General features: G+C 46.6%; 1 protein-coding gene across 1 annotated transcript in view; it reads left to right on the forward strand.

Annotated features, from left to right (window-relative positions):
- The window catches only part of ESRRG (estrogen related receptor gamma), a 191,366-nt gene that overhangs the window by 41,613 nt on the left and 134,940 nt on the right, over positions 1-14,813 (forward strand). The window contains 1 exon segment of the mRNA XM_028531427.2: positions 2,652-3,067. Coding sequence (XP_028387228.1) covers positions 2,652-3,067 — 416 coding nt within the window.

Here is a 14,813-nt window from a genome sequence, read left to right on the forward strand (position 1 = left end):
TAACTGGGCAAAAGGTATTCATTAAGGAGGTTGTTCATGTCTGAAAAGAAACATGTGCAACTTAAAATAATTAAAAAAATGTAATAAGAGCAGGTGCACTGGGGCTTTAAAATAAATCCAGTTTGTTCACGTTCATTCACAGCTAAAGTGGCCAGACCTTGGGTAGGAAGAGATAGTGGCCCTGTCGAAAGACTTCCCCGACTCCTTGAACTTCCTGAGTATCCTTGCGTCCATCCAGGTTATTGCCAAGTTGCAGGCATTTTGGAGGGGACAGCTGTCTGGAGACTCCCGATTTCTCAGGCACTCTAAGCGCAGGCATTTGACACATACGCATGAAGGCACTTAGGACGTAACTGTTCTCTATGCAGGAGGGTCGTATCTGGCCTCGAACCTTAAGCAGGTGTTCTGAAAATTTTAGAAGTCAGTGAGTAAAAGTCTGGGAGAGAGAAAATTGGGGAAAGATTGGCCATAGATGATACAAGAAGAGAGGGAAAGGAAAAAAGAGGGGGTGAAGAAAGCATGGTACATACGTTGTGATGAAGATGCTCACAGCAGCTCTCCTGTGGATGTTGGGGAGGGAATCCAGAAATGGAGCCGGCGGGCAGGCGCGGGAGAGTTAATTGTCATGGCTGTGAGAAATTCAGCGCCGAAGCGAGGAAGGGGGGACAACCATGTTTTAGTACCCTAATAACTTCCAACTCCAGTCTCAGATCATAATGTATGTGCGAGCGGTCCGGTAATTATAAGGTAATAAGTGAAGTGTGGTGGGTAAGTGCTCTAAATTAAAAGGGATTTGCAGGGCTGTTGTAAGTCAGCGCCGACCCGCTTTCTTTCAAACGTTGACTTGAGGAAAGTGCTTAGCCCCGAGTGCAAGCGGGGAGAGTGGGAGAGCGATCTATTAATTACGGCGCTCATTAATGGTGACGGGGACAAGCCACAGACGCAGGAGGACAGGGCACCCTCGTGTAGGCTGGAGAGGGGACGCTGCTTTCTTTTGCTAGTTCTCTTAGAAAAGACAACAGAGGTGGGGAGGGGGCAAGATCCTCAGGGGCCTTTCTCCTTCCTGTGTGCTTTTCTCACGTCCTGAAGCTGCTACGTTTTAGAAAGCAGAGCACAGTGTCCAGTGTGTGATACGCTGGTTGGGAGGCAGATCCTTGCTCTTGACATGGTCTTCTTGGAACGTTCCTGATGGGGAAGTCGATGTTCTTGTTCTTCATTTTCAAGTAACACAACAGTGGGGGAAGGGAGACGTGGAGGGGAGTGGGAGATTTGTGCAATGGGAACATGTCACTAGATTTATAGTGAGAAGATCATTGCACCCAGTTGGCTTCCCTGTGACAACCCCCCCAAATTCTGGCGAGTCACCGAGACCCTGTGGGATTCCCATAAATCACGTTTCCACTCCAAGGCAATTACCGAAGTCCCTTTCTCAACGGTCACCTCTTCTTTCTGTAGGACGCTCTTAGACGGTTCTTAGAGATTGTGCGAAAAAGGGTTTTGCACTATGGCTAAGCAGAAAGAAAATAGGAGCAATTATATCTCTTCATCTAATTACCTTTTCAGAAATGGAACCCCTTAGGGGCCCCACAAGGAAACATGGGCAGTAGGTTTCTTTTAGGTAAGAGAGCTTGTCAGGATAGGTGTTTGCATTTGCTTTCAGCAGGTATCATATTCAAAGACCACAAGGTGGGGAGAAAAAGGGACCGTCACAAATTTCATTTTTTTCTGGTGCAGACTTTGCCCCCTTCTCCTTTCGGTGAATACAGAATACCAGATGTGCGGGTGTGCAGGGATATGGGAGGCTCACATGGCTTTCACCGACTCGCCTTCCCAACAGTGGCAAATGACCAACACACTCCCCCCAGCCCCACACACAGACATCTTCATCCCACAATGCTGGCGATAATTTTGTAAGTTTTGTGGGCTCTAAGGAGCAATCCTTAGATATTGGTTAGAACTTTATCTTGATGTCTCTCTACATTGCTCAATGTCTAGGACATAGGGCCCTTTAAATAAAGAAGCAAAGGGATGGAGGCTATAGATTCCCTCTGAGTCTTCGATCAATAAAAGACCCGGTGATGCGTACGGAAGCGTGCTGGCCAACGGGAATCTCCAAGCCAAACACTCGTCTGTTCAATCTTGAAAATAAAAGTTTGATTCTGCTCCCAGTAAAGTGATGGCAGAGCCCGAAAGTGGAAAGGAAAAGCAGAGTGAAAGCAAATATAACCGTAGACATGACGTGGGCTTTGCCGGTCCCCCCTGCTCCGTGGGTAAATTGAGAGTCCAGAGGGCTGAGTTCGATGTTGGCGGCGGCTCTCCGAGAGACAGGGTAAATGGAAGGGATCGGACCCATTGGAGCTCCTGCTCGTGGCCGTCTGGGCACCTTTCTGTGACCCCTTTATGTCACGCCCGGATGCTGACCGCCTTCCTGTGCAACAGGGGATATTGACTGGCGTGAGCGATGGCTGGCTGTGCTCTCACAGGGCAGTGTCTTTAACACACGAAGTCTTCTGGTTTTTTTCTCATTTCCTTCTCCCCTTTCACCTTCTCTGTTTTGTTTTACCTCCTCTTCGTTTCTGCCTCGTTTGACCACCGTGCTTGACTCACTCTCCTTCTTCTTCCCCCTCTGTCTGTCTCTCCCTGAATCGCAGGCTTCTCTGCAGAATGTCCAACAAAGACCGACACATTGATTCCAGCTGTTCGTCCTTCATCAAGACGGAACCCTCCAGCCCGGCCTCCCTGACGGACAGCGTCAACCACCACAGCCCCGGTGGCTCCTCGGACGCGAGCGGGAGCTACAGTTCAACCATGAATGGCCACCAGAACGGACTTGACTCGCCACCTCTCTACCCCTCTGCGCCGATCCTCGGAGGGGGCGGGCCTGTCAGGAAACTGTACGACGACTGCTCCAGCACCATTGTTGAGGACCCCCAGACCAAGTGCGAGTACATGCTCAACTCGATGCCCAAGAGACTGTGCCTGGTGTGCGGCGACATCGCTTCTGGGTACCACTACGGGGTCGCGTCCTGCGAAGCCTGCAAGGCGTTCTTCAAGAGGACGATCCAAGGTGAGTTTAGGACCTGGGAATCCCTTACCCTCGTCCAGCTCCACCTGGTGGTTGATTGGCTGGTGGGTGGGCTTCCCTAGTTCTCAACCTTGTTAGTCGAGGGTGACTACTGTCTTAATTCTATATTGAGGTCAAAGTAGAAATAGATTAAAATTGTTAGTGGGGGACTTGGATAACTCCAAGTCCCGGGGATGCCCCCCGTTCATTCTTCTTTGACCATTAAGCTCAAAGGATGGAAACGAAGGACCATGGCCGTCCTTGGAGTGATGTAGGGTTGCAACGTGACTGCACAGATGCACGTGGGCTAGCTAGGGCTTTGACCGCTTCTGTTATTCTTACAGATGCGTGGGAACAGTGAATACCTTAGGCCAGTGGTCTACCAGTGCTTCTCAGCACGTGGTCCCTGGGTCACCTGGGAGTTGGGGAACTCGTTAGAAACGTGAACTCCCAGGCCTCATCCCAGGTCACCTCCCTCAGACTCTCCGGGGGTGGGCCCAGCAGTTTGGGCTTGCCAAGCCCCCGGGGAGATTCCCACCCGAGTAGAGGAGCCCCCTCTCTATTACCATGTTGGCACTGGTTTGCCACCAACCATGGTCACCTCACGGTCTCTTGTTGGACACAGCAGACATCAGTCTCACGACTTTGTGATGGGCCGGCTTTTAAAGTGCAAGTGAGATTATGTTTGTGAAACTCTAACCCTTGTCCATGTTTTATCCAAAGGTGATTCCGAAGCCCTCCCCGGGCACGTAGAGTAATCAGCCCCCTCCCCTTCCTTGAAGAGCACGTGGCAGGGCAGGCCTCCTCCATCCGTCGCTGTGAATGTTCTGGGGGCCGTCCTCAGTGGAGTGGGTTGTGCCACCTGCCGCTTTCTTGGATGTGTTCTGTTACGTAGCTGCCTTGACCTGTGGCTGATAAATACACCGTTAAAGCGGTTACTTAGGATACATGGTTTTTGAAGACATAATGCTTACATAACAGAACGCATATTCAAACCTAACCTTTTCATAGCCTTTCATAGTTGTAATATTTTAATAGCTATATTTTCATATTTTCTGGATCATCATTGCTATATTTTATTAGCATTTTCTTACAAAAATAGTTCTTGTATTTACTCTCACCTATAAGTTGCAGGCATTGCCACCTGCCTCACGTAATGCTTAAGAATAAAAAGAGGTATACAATCACATGTAAGTAAAAACAACGGTGGCCTAAATGCAAAGCTTCCCCTCACTCTGGGGCATTGGAAAAAACCCTTCAGCCTGGTTACAAAGTTGCAAAACTTGGGAACGAAAACTTGGGGATAAAATGGCTGGTTCTTATCGGCCATTGTCAATGGTATTAGAATACTGGAGCTATAGAGTATCTACAGTGTAAATTGTTAGTAATTTCATTTTGTTGACTCGGTTTACATAGCTCTGGGTCTCTCTACACAAAGATAAGCAAATATTTTGGGATAAATGAACAAATACTGTGTATACCAACATATGAAGAAGGTTCTTAGTATGTAAAACACCCCTGTGTTCTCAACAAATGCTTTCTGAGAATCTACTATGAGCCAGGCAGCTTGCTGGCTGGAGTTTTATGTTTTGCTGCATTTTTGCTGTGTATAATGCGCACTTTTTGCCCAATTTTTGAGGGAAACATCAGGATGCCCATTATACTGGGTATAACGGTTACATACTAACACACACAAAAACCTGGGTACGCATTATACATGGCAAAATGCATTTTATTAAAGTTTTGTTTCCTAAAATTGGTGGGTTGAAGTGACATCCTCACGCAAATGTCTCCTGCCTTGAGGGAAAACCAGATACTTTTGGGATGGGGGTGGTGGATTCAACTCTTCGGACCTCAGTACGTTTTGTAAAGATAGAACATGTGTTTAAAAAAAAAAAAAGTTCCTGAGAGTGTTTTCAGCAAGTCCTCCAGCCTAGATATGAACAGCTCTGCAGCCGTTAGTTAACGAACAGTCACCGGAACCAAACAGTTGGAATTCCGCACCTGGTTCTTCCTTCGGATGCTGAAACACTACCGCACGCTCAACAGGGCAGAGCGCGGGGTGATCCTTGGCATTGATGTATATGCTGCGCTCTGCTCCGCGCCGGGGAGGGCGCCTTGCACGGGTCTGGAGCGGCAGACAGAGATGTCACTGTCCAGATTAGCGCTCTGGCCCGGCCCACCTGGCTGTGCTCGTGGCTGGCAGCTGGGCGGCACGCGGCGGGGCCGCGCCGCTGGGGCACCAGCAGGCAGCCCACCACGGTGCTTACTGAGCCCCAAAAAGGCAGTGAGGCAAAAAAAGGGATTAAATCGTGAAAGTATAATGTAATAATTAGGGTGATAATTATAAAGGAGATTGGAACCACCCCTCCTCTCTGTGGCCAAATGGTGATAGCAACTGGGCTCCGAAGATGGTCCAAGGGACCGAACCGGTCGTTGTTATCATCGGGGATTCTTACTCAGATCCCGAAAGGGCCGTGGAGCCCGCTCTCCAGCCTTCAGGCAGCACAGAAGCCAAACCGTGTGTGACAGATCGCAGCTCCTCCATTCCCTCCTTCAAGGCTCCGCAGAGAGAGAGACAGGGTTATGCAACTTGCCTTGAGACCCAGCTCTTCCACGGCCTCGCAGCCCAGCATGTTATGTAAGTGGGGCTTCGGCTCTCATCGACTGGAGGAAGGACATGTGTACCCAAAGGCGTGTTTGTTCTTATAATAATTTATTTCCAACATGGGTTATACAATATGGAGCACACGCAGATTTTAAAAGTTGGGAAGAATGCTTCTTACGTTTGGAGCCAAAAGAACATGCATCCAGAGTCACACCTTCAGGGGAGTAATGAGAATTTTTCTTTCCAAAGCTGAATGTGATATTCCGGTGGCAAAAGGCAATTAATCATAGATTTCAGTGAAAGTCAACCAGAAGGCATATTTTATTTACTGACTGTCTTCAAGTTACCATTGGAAGGCTATTAAATTAGGTCAGCACTGAGCCAGGTAAAAATCAAGATTTTTGTTTGTTTGTTTTGCTTTTGCTTTTTTTGTTGTTGTTGTTGTTGACCAAAATCTTTTTAGAAGACTTTGACAGTTCTAGCCTAGGATCCAACAGTGTTACAAAGGAAGCAATGACTTCAATGTCATTTTCTAGGCTTATGAATTCATTCTGACTTTTTTTCCCCGAATTCTAATTTTGGCCTCAATTCATAAATGACTGGGGATTATTACAATTATTATTTTTGGATCTCCTTAAGCTTTCCTTAGACCCTTGTTAAGGAGGCAAGAGAAGAAAAAAATGTCTTTATACCTGAAAAAGTCAATATTTGTATATTGTATACAAATATGTAAATCATATATTGTATTTGTATGTTTGTATGGTTAATATATCAACTGACCATTCTAGTCCTGGAGATAAGGCCTTCTATTTTTCCCACTTTTAAAAGGAGGATATTATATATCCTTAAAAATATGGTTTTTTTAGACATTCATTATATCATGGGATTGGATTCCTATAAAGCCAGATCCCCAAGTCCCAACCACTCACCGGCCCAGAGGCCTTAACACCCGTGAGCCTCCCTTTCCGGGGTGGGGAAGGTTAAAATGAGGCACCACCAACTTGGCCAGCCCGTGGCGAGTGCTCCATTTGTGATCGAGTTTGGTTGATTTCGGCGGTCAGTCCCTAGCTGACAGCCAGCCCGTGTCTCCTCCCCTGTCTACCTCCTCCCCTGTCTACCTCCTGTCCTGTCTTGTACCGAGTGTGGACACTCCTGCCCATGGGTCTGAGGCCCACCGACCCCTCCCAACAGCTGCCCCTTGAGTGTTCACTGGCCTTAGATCGTGCCCGCCAGCCCCGGAGTCCCGTCCAGGACCCTGCCAGAGATCAGACCTGCGGAGGGGCCCTGCAATAGGGCATGTCGCAATTTGGAAGGGTCCGGAAATTCGAGAGTTCCAGGTGCTCGGGATTACGGGGTTTAAAGGGGTTGGCTCCTGCGGGGCCTCTCCCCTTAGCCTGCTGATGGCTTTCTTGTGCCAGAGATGCTTTCTAAAGCCCAGGACCTTCAGGGCTTCGAGGGGGCACTGATGAGAGCCTAAGCACAGGCTGTCAGCGAAGGGCAGGAAGGTTAGGCATTTGCCTGCAAGCCGCACGCTAAAGGCCAGGGGCTTCGCCTGGGAGTGTGATCTGCCGACTTCTTCTCCTCCCCGAATTGCAGGCCCCACCCCCCACCCCCGAACGGGGCAGGCAGTCTTAGAGGACCTTTCCTGGATGTTGCATTTTCGTTGCCATCATGTGCTATTTTGGTCACAAAGATAGAGTGCTTGCAGCCCGGGAGGAAATAGGTACTTACAAATTGTCTGTTACATCATAGGAACCTTCCAAAGAAACATCATAAATTAACGTCTATTTAACTTAGTGTTTAGAGAAAGTAATTACCCTGGTTTGCAAATGGGAGCTTTAAATCTCTAATATGTTCTAAAATTAAAACCAAAATAATATGGAAATGTCTAAATTGACTTGAGGAATCTCAGTGATTTATAAGTGTAGACGCAATATGCAATTAAATATTGCGGTCATATTTTCAAAAGAAATATTGTCTAGAATTCATTTGCTTTAACTCAGAGCTTGCTTTTGTTATAAGTTTGACTTTTTGTTTTCTTTCCTTGCATTTGATGCCAGTTATGTCTAGTTTTTTGAAGTGCATTAATGTTGCCAAATTATGAATGAGAAATATTAGTCTACTCCTGCTATTTTAGTGGTTATTTTCAGCATTTATTTCAATAATATTGAAATAAGTCTTTCTATTATTGAAATAATAGAAAGTCTACTGTTGCAGACTTCCCTTGTGGGTAGAGAATACGTATTATGCAAATGGATGTCTTGGGAAATAGTGTAATTTATGGTTTTATTTCTCTTAGTTTTAACTCAGCAGACCCACTTCCTGGAATAAGTTGAGTGTTCCATAGTCTGTTCTGACTTTTAGGAATTGACCTAAATTGTCATCCCTACTGACCTCGTTTTAGAGTTTCTGGTCAGCTGGCCTTTTCTATCAAAGGGACACATAGAGATTTGATAGTAAATATCTTAGGATCCGTTGATCACATACCTTCTCTGTCACTTACTCTGCTCGGTTGTATGTTTGAAGCTGTTTAGCCATCTAAAAGCCGTTCTGAGCTTGGGGCCGTGTAAAACCAGGCTTAGGGCTCGGCTTGACTGCTGGCCACGGCTGGGATAAGGGGAGACCGAAATACCCTCCACACGCTTCCCTGCAAGCTGCCGCCTTCACTAGCAAGACTGCCATTCCGGAAGGCTCCCCGGCAGCGTTGCAGACCATTTGTGGAAGCTGAAAGCAAGTTTCCTATCCCAGTGACTTTGGAGTCTACTCTCTCAGCTTTCCAGATATTTTTACCTTTTCAGGCACCAGAATTTTCTAGGCCTCTCCCCTGCTCACAGTGACCTAGTCTAGTGAGTGTCAGCAGGCTAATCAGAACACAGAATCAATGTAAATTGAAATAAAGGAGCAGTGAGCCTGGCGGACAAAAAGCTGCACCTTGGGTTGAGTACAAGCAGCAATTATTTCCAGAGATGCAGCGGCGCGGTTGATCTTTAATCAAGGAAAAGGAAACAGAAGGGAGCTCAATGACCGTCGCCGTCGTTCTGTCCGTCAGCTGCGGGGAGCTCGCAGCCGAGGCCCCAGCATCTCTGCCGTCGTCCCACGTGTTTACTGAACGCATCACATTGTGTTAACTGTCTCGTGGAAGTCATTCAGAGTTGACGTATCATTCTCCCTCTCACTCCTAGGGCACAGTTTCCTTCCGGTGACACCAGGTCAGAGCCCACCCCCCGTAAGGGGTGCGTGCAGGTGGCCCCGAGGGAGGAATTGAACTTGCAGGGGGACTTCGCACGTCATGGTGAAATGGCCAACTGCCGCTCACCACCAAACTAGGGAGATCTGGCAATCGGTCAAGCCAGACAGGCAAAACGTACTTCCCTCACAGTGCATTTACAAAACCAGGGACTGTCTGTCTTACTGTCTGTCACTTCTCGGTGACGAGAAAGTTACAGAATGCATTTCATGTTTGTCTGGTAAATTGTGCGTAGTTTTCTTTGTTTAGAAAAGGTGTTTTATAGTAGTAATGCCACTAATTCTTAACAGCACAATAGCTATAATTAATAAAAATAGCTTTTATATAATTTTTAAAACAGTTCTATGCTCATACTGAACTTCTCACGTATCTGTCATATTAGTATGTTCTTCATTGATTCTGTTCGGTTATGGCCTCCATTCTACAGTCAGAAAAAAAATAAGGATATTATTCTGGATTATCACTATGTATATATTTTCTTTTATTTTCATAATTATTTTCTTTCAAAAATTGTTCCTCTGTACTCGGAAAATACAATCCAGTCCCCCATGGCGTACCTGAGCCAGTGGCCTCAGAAAGACCCAGAAGGGGAGGTACCCACCCTCAGGTGAGGCTGTGGGTGGAGCTGGCCTGAGAGCTCCCGCCCTCTCTGTCCGCCCCGCACGCCATGTGGTAACATCCCCCATCCTGATGCACCTGGGCCACCCACATGCACCTGCCTGTTCCTCCCCACCCTAACCTCCCTGGGCATCCAGACCTCCCATGATTCAGTCACTCTCTATGAAATGAAAGCCCTTGTGTTGCCATTGCTTCCCAGGACTTTGATGGCCAGACATTGTCTTGCCTTTGCCCCAGGCTGCAACTTGTCAAATCATAAGACCTGTCCCGGCACTCCACCCAAAAGGTCCCCCACCCCCAGGACCCGTGGAGAAGGACCCGTGGAGAAGGACACTGGCCTTGTTGACCTGCCTACGCCTGAGGGACTTCATGTGCCGGTTCCAGTCAATTCTTTCTAAATGCCCTTCACTCCCCTCGGTTGGCCTGGCGGATTTTGACATTGGCAGTGGGGCTGGGACGGGTACCTGGACTTTCCTTTGAGGACCCGTCACCAGCGTCGGGGACCAGCAGCGTTGAAGGCTCTCCCTCCGCTGCAAGATAGACTTCCCAGCGGAGGTGCCTGTGCCTCTTTTAAGGTTCTAAGAGCTTTCATTTTTTCCCCATGGCTCTCCGGACCGAGAGCAAAGCCCTGAGAAGTAAGGCTGTTTCATTCAGAGAAGCAACCAGCAAGCCACCTTGTTAGAATAGCCCCAGTCTAAGGGGCCCCGTATTAAATGCTTGTGTACACATGGAAAGAATGGGGCTTTGTACTTTATATTCTTGTATAAAATGCATGTGCTTTATACATACGCTGAAATAATCATAGGATAAGACCCTTCCTCCCATCCGTTCACAGTTGGTTATGGCCGAATCCAGTTAGAGTAGATTCAGTGTTTACCCTAAGGGTGGGAAGGAAAAGAAGGGAAGGGAAGGGAAGGGAGAAGAAGAGAAGAGAGAAGAAGAGGAGAGGAGAGGGGAGGGGAGGGGAGGGGAGGGGAGGGGAGGGGAGGGGAGGGGAGGGGAGGGGAGGGGAGGGGAGGGGAGGGGAGGGGAGGGGAGGGGAGGGGAGGGGAGGAGAAAAAAAGAAAAGAGAAGAAGAGAAGAAAGAAAAGAAAAGAGAAAAGAGAAGAAAAGAAAAATAACAAAAATGAGCGAGGAGAATTGTTCTGTTGTCTGAAGTTCCTTTTGATGGGAATAGCATCCCTTTTTTTTTTTTTTTGTAATTAGTTTCAGGAGTTTATGTCTCAGTATGATCTGCTGAATCCTGAGGAAAGGAAACATTGCCTTTGTCAAAACTGCAGTTTGGGAAGCTCTGCAGATTGGGGGCGCGGTGTCACATGTCAGAGTTTCTTTTTCTTCAGCGTGACCCCCGAGGGCAGTGATTCATTTTCTGCTACATTACTTCACAAACTTCGATGCTATCTCAGAACTGATAGAGTATACACACTGCATTAATTCACTTTCTTTTGAAGTTGCTGATAAGGGATTCCACAAAGGGAAGGTCTAGTCATTAGAGTTCCCTTCAATGATTTAAAAAAGTTTTACAGGAAAGCAAAATTAGGTAAAGGATGTTGGTAAAGTCTTCCAGTTTATACTAAATATTTAGGGTGACGTTTGAAACTAGTGATATTTCAGCATTTTAAAAATTCATTTTAATTTTTGTTGTGGTAAAAAAATACAAAAACACGTTGCAAAAATTTTTTCGTCTTAACCATTTTGAAGTGTGTAGCCCATTGTTACTGACTATGCGCGTGTCACTGCTCAGCAGACCTTCAGAACTTCACCTTGCAAAGCGGAAACTCTGCGTCCCTTACAGGGAATGCCCATTTCCCTGCCCCCGCACCTCCTCGCAACCGCCCAGCGTCCACCTAGTCGACATAATTTCGATGCCTCCTGCTTTGGGTGGGATGCTGTCGTGTTTGTCCTTCTTGTGACTGGCGTACGCCACTGAGCATGATGTCCTCAGTTTGTCCAAGTTGCAGTGTGTGGCAGGGTTTCCTTCTTTCTTTAAGGCTAACTAATATTCTGTTGTATGTTGGAAGCACCTTTTCTTTATTCATTTATCTATCCATGGATATTGGGCTGTTTTCCCATCTTGGCTAATGTGAACAGCGCTGCCAGTAACATGCAGGCACACACGTCTCTACAAGACCCTGTTTCCATTTTTTGGATCTGTGCCCATACGTGGGATTGCTGGGTCGTAGAGTAGTTCTGTTTTTAATTTTTTGAGAAACCACTGTACTCTTTTCCGCAATGGCTGCACTGCTTTGCATCCCCCTGGCCATGCACAGCACTCCAATTTCTCTGCATCCCCCGGGGCTTACTTCCTCCTCTTCCTCCTCCTCCTTTTCTTGACTTTAAGCCAACGCCTTTGTACTGTAATAGATAAGTAATTTTTTGTCATAATCATAATGGAGACACTCACTTTTAGAGTGTGCCACACATTGTTCTGAATGCTTTACATGAGATATCTCATTTAATTCTTCTTTCAGATCGTCACATTATTTGTACATGTGGAACTTGAGGCACAGAGAGATAATTGCCTGGCACAACTGGCTCCCAGGCAGTCCAGACCCAGGGCCTGTGCTCTTCACTCCCTCCTTGCCCTGCCTTGTGTGTTTTTAAAACTTCTGAAGTATTGAATAATTTTAGAATGAATTTTTCATGAGAGATTTTAGTCCATGGGCAAAATCATTTATTCAGTTGTTAAATATGGGGAATTAAGAATATTCCCAAAGTTATGGTTGGATGATAGTTTATAAAGAGGAGGCAGTGGAATGTAAGTCTTAAAAATACTTAATTTTTTGTAAATCGTTTTCCGAAATCTACTAAATACAAAGTTGGAGAGTTTGGCTCTTCATTACCACCATGTCAGTTTTCTGTCTCGGCTCCCTGGGTTGTATCTGCCCATCCCCATTTCACCGCCGTAGTTTTAGTTGTTAGTTTAGATCCTAAAATTGTGCCTCCACACACGCCGCTTATAACACTTCCTAGACACTTTCATTTTTGATTTTAGGGAAAAAGAGGCAATGCACCTCCGTGTTGCCGTGAGCATGGCGGTTCCCTGGTGCTCACTGTGTGACCACAACAGAGGACAGCACAGAATCAGTTTTTTTCTTTCTTTTTTAATGATGATAAGAAGAAAAAAAGTCTTTATATAAATGAATCTGTGTTTTTATTTTTTAAAGATTTTATTTATTTATTTTTGGACAGAGGGGAAGGGTGGGAGAAAGAGAGGGAGAGAAACATCAATGTGTGGTTGCCTCTTCTGTGCCCCCCACTGGGGATGTGGCCTGCAACCCAGGGATGTGCCCTGACTGGGAATCGAACCTGCGACCCTTTGGTTTACAGGCTGGCACTCAATCCACTGAACCACACTGGAGAGGTGGAGCTATGTTTTTAAAGAATAAAAGTTACATTCTTGGGATTAAATCTTTAAAAAAATATTTTGATTTGAAAAAAAATTAAACAACTATATTTCTACATACTTTTTAATAAGGGCATCCCTGAGTAATCCTGAGTAGAAAGAATAGAAAGAAAAGAGAATTTAGTACAAGGAAATCTTGATTAATTTAGACTTTAGAGCTTGAACTCTGGATGCACTTTTATAGTGAATCTGAAAGGAACTCCCAAACCTACATTCTGATATCTATCTCAGAGGCAAGTATAAGAATCTTCAAATGAGAGAATCTTGCTCAAAATTACAGTATGTCCTTGGTTGCGCCTGTTTTTTCTCTACAGTATCTTCACTTCTCCCGAGGTACCCCCTTGCTTCCAGAACGCCCTCACGGTCCCCCAGAGCCTCCAGAACACATTTTGTCAGGAGAACAATTTCAGAAAGCCAGAGCCTTCCAACTCGTTCAGTCCTCTGTTCTTCTCAGATGCTATCAGTTTACTAAGATTCACTTTTTAATGCCTGTGCCTACCATGTGGGAAGCCCCCTTACGGGGTGGTAATAAGCAAGAAAGGAAATAACGGATAATAGATTGTGTTGTTGACCAATGCCCCACCCCCCATGTCCATGTGTTTGAGACCAGAGATCAGTAAACCAAATCCACTTGCTAAAGAACCTTTTATTGGAGCGGAACCACGCCCACCTTGTATTGTCTGTGTGGCCTTCCCGCTTCTGCAGAGAGCTGGGGAGCCCCACCAGACCTGAGTGACCTGAAGAACTGAACTCTTTGCTCTCTGGGCCTTTGAGCTTTGTCCACCCAGCCATTAATATGCAGAGTGAGAGTTCAACAAGCTTCAGGAGACGAGGCAGCCCTACCCCGCCTCCCCTGCACCCGCTTCAACTGGACACCCCCCACTCTCCCCTGCTAACTAAGGTTTCCTCTGTGCTCTTCTTCCTCCCTGGGAAAATGCCAAGCACTTTTCATGCCCTAGCAGGGCAGACAGTGGAGATGCACAGCTTTTATTTCAAGAGGAGAACCTTCAGGCCCAAGCACTGCCCATCAGGAGCTTGCATCATCCCACTCCTCCAGCCCAAATACACATCAATTACCGTCCCTCGTGCCAGGCAGGATTTCCCCAAGTCGTCCCGACGTTGGAGGGTGCAGGTAGATACTTGCTGAAAACATGACCTTGATCTTGAAGGAAGAATCTGATATCCATGTCTGTTTCCGGACAAAGTTCTGGGCACGTTGAGTTTATTCTAGAACAGAAACACTTAGGGACATCGTTCGGAAAGGATGCGCTTGTTTTGTTTATGGGACCAAGAAAATCTAAAGATTGGTCTGAAGTCGAGTTCCTAGTTAAGAGTCGGTCGCTTCTGTCACACAGGGCATGATCCACATCCCTCCGACATGTGTCCTGTGGACTCACCGTTCCATTCAGTAACTGTCGCCACAAAATGCACACAGGGACCTGTCTTCTGTCCAAACAAAGTGGCTGCATGAGATTTCATTAGCATTTCTTTCTTTCCTCAAGGTTTTGTTAACAAAACTTTTCTTTGGTCATACATTTTAAAAGAGATATAGATAGGCAAGGTCATATCAGATTGTTTAAAATTCGTAGGCAGAAAAAGAAATGGACAAGTGCTTGTTGGGTACTGAGCACAGCCCGTCTGGGGGGTTATGGCTGGCTCAGACATAGCGCCCCTTGGGACAGGTCCTCTGTGAGCTCTTCTGTGAAGACTCCTGGGCCAGGCTCCCGCACTGTATGCAGGAGCTCGCAAATGAAGATGAGTTGACCTCACACGCACGCAGGCGATGCCCCACCCTGCAGGGGTGTCTTTTCCAGGAAGGTATCATCCTGTCCCAACTAAAAACATTGACTTCCCGCACAACTTGGATGAG

This window comes from Phyllostomus discolor, chromosome 15, assembly GCF_004126475.2.
Source record: "Phyllostomus discolor isolate MPI-MPIP mPhyDis1 chromosome 15, mPhyDis1.pri.v3, whole genome shotgun sequence".
NCBI lineage: Eukaryota > Metazoa > Chordata > Mammalia > Chiroptera > Phyllostomidae > Phyllostomus > Phyllostomus discolor.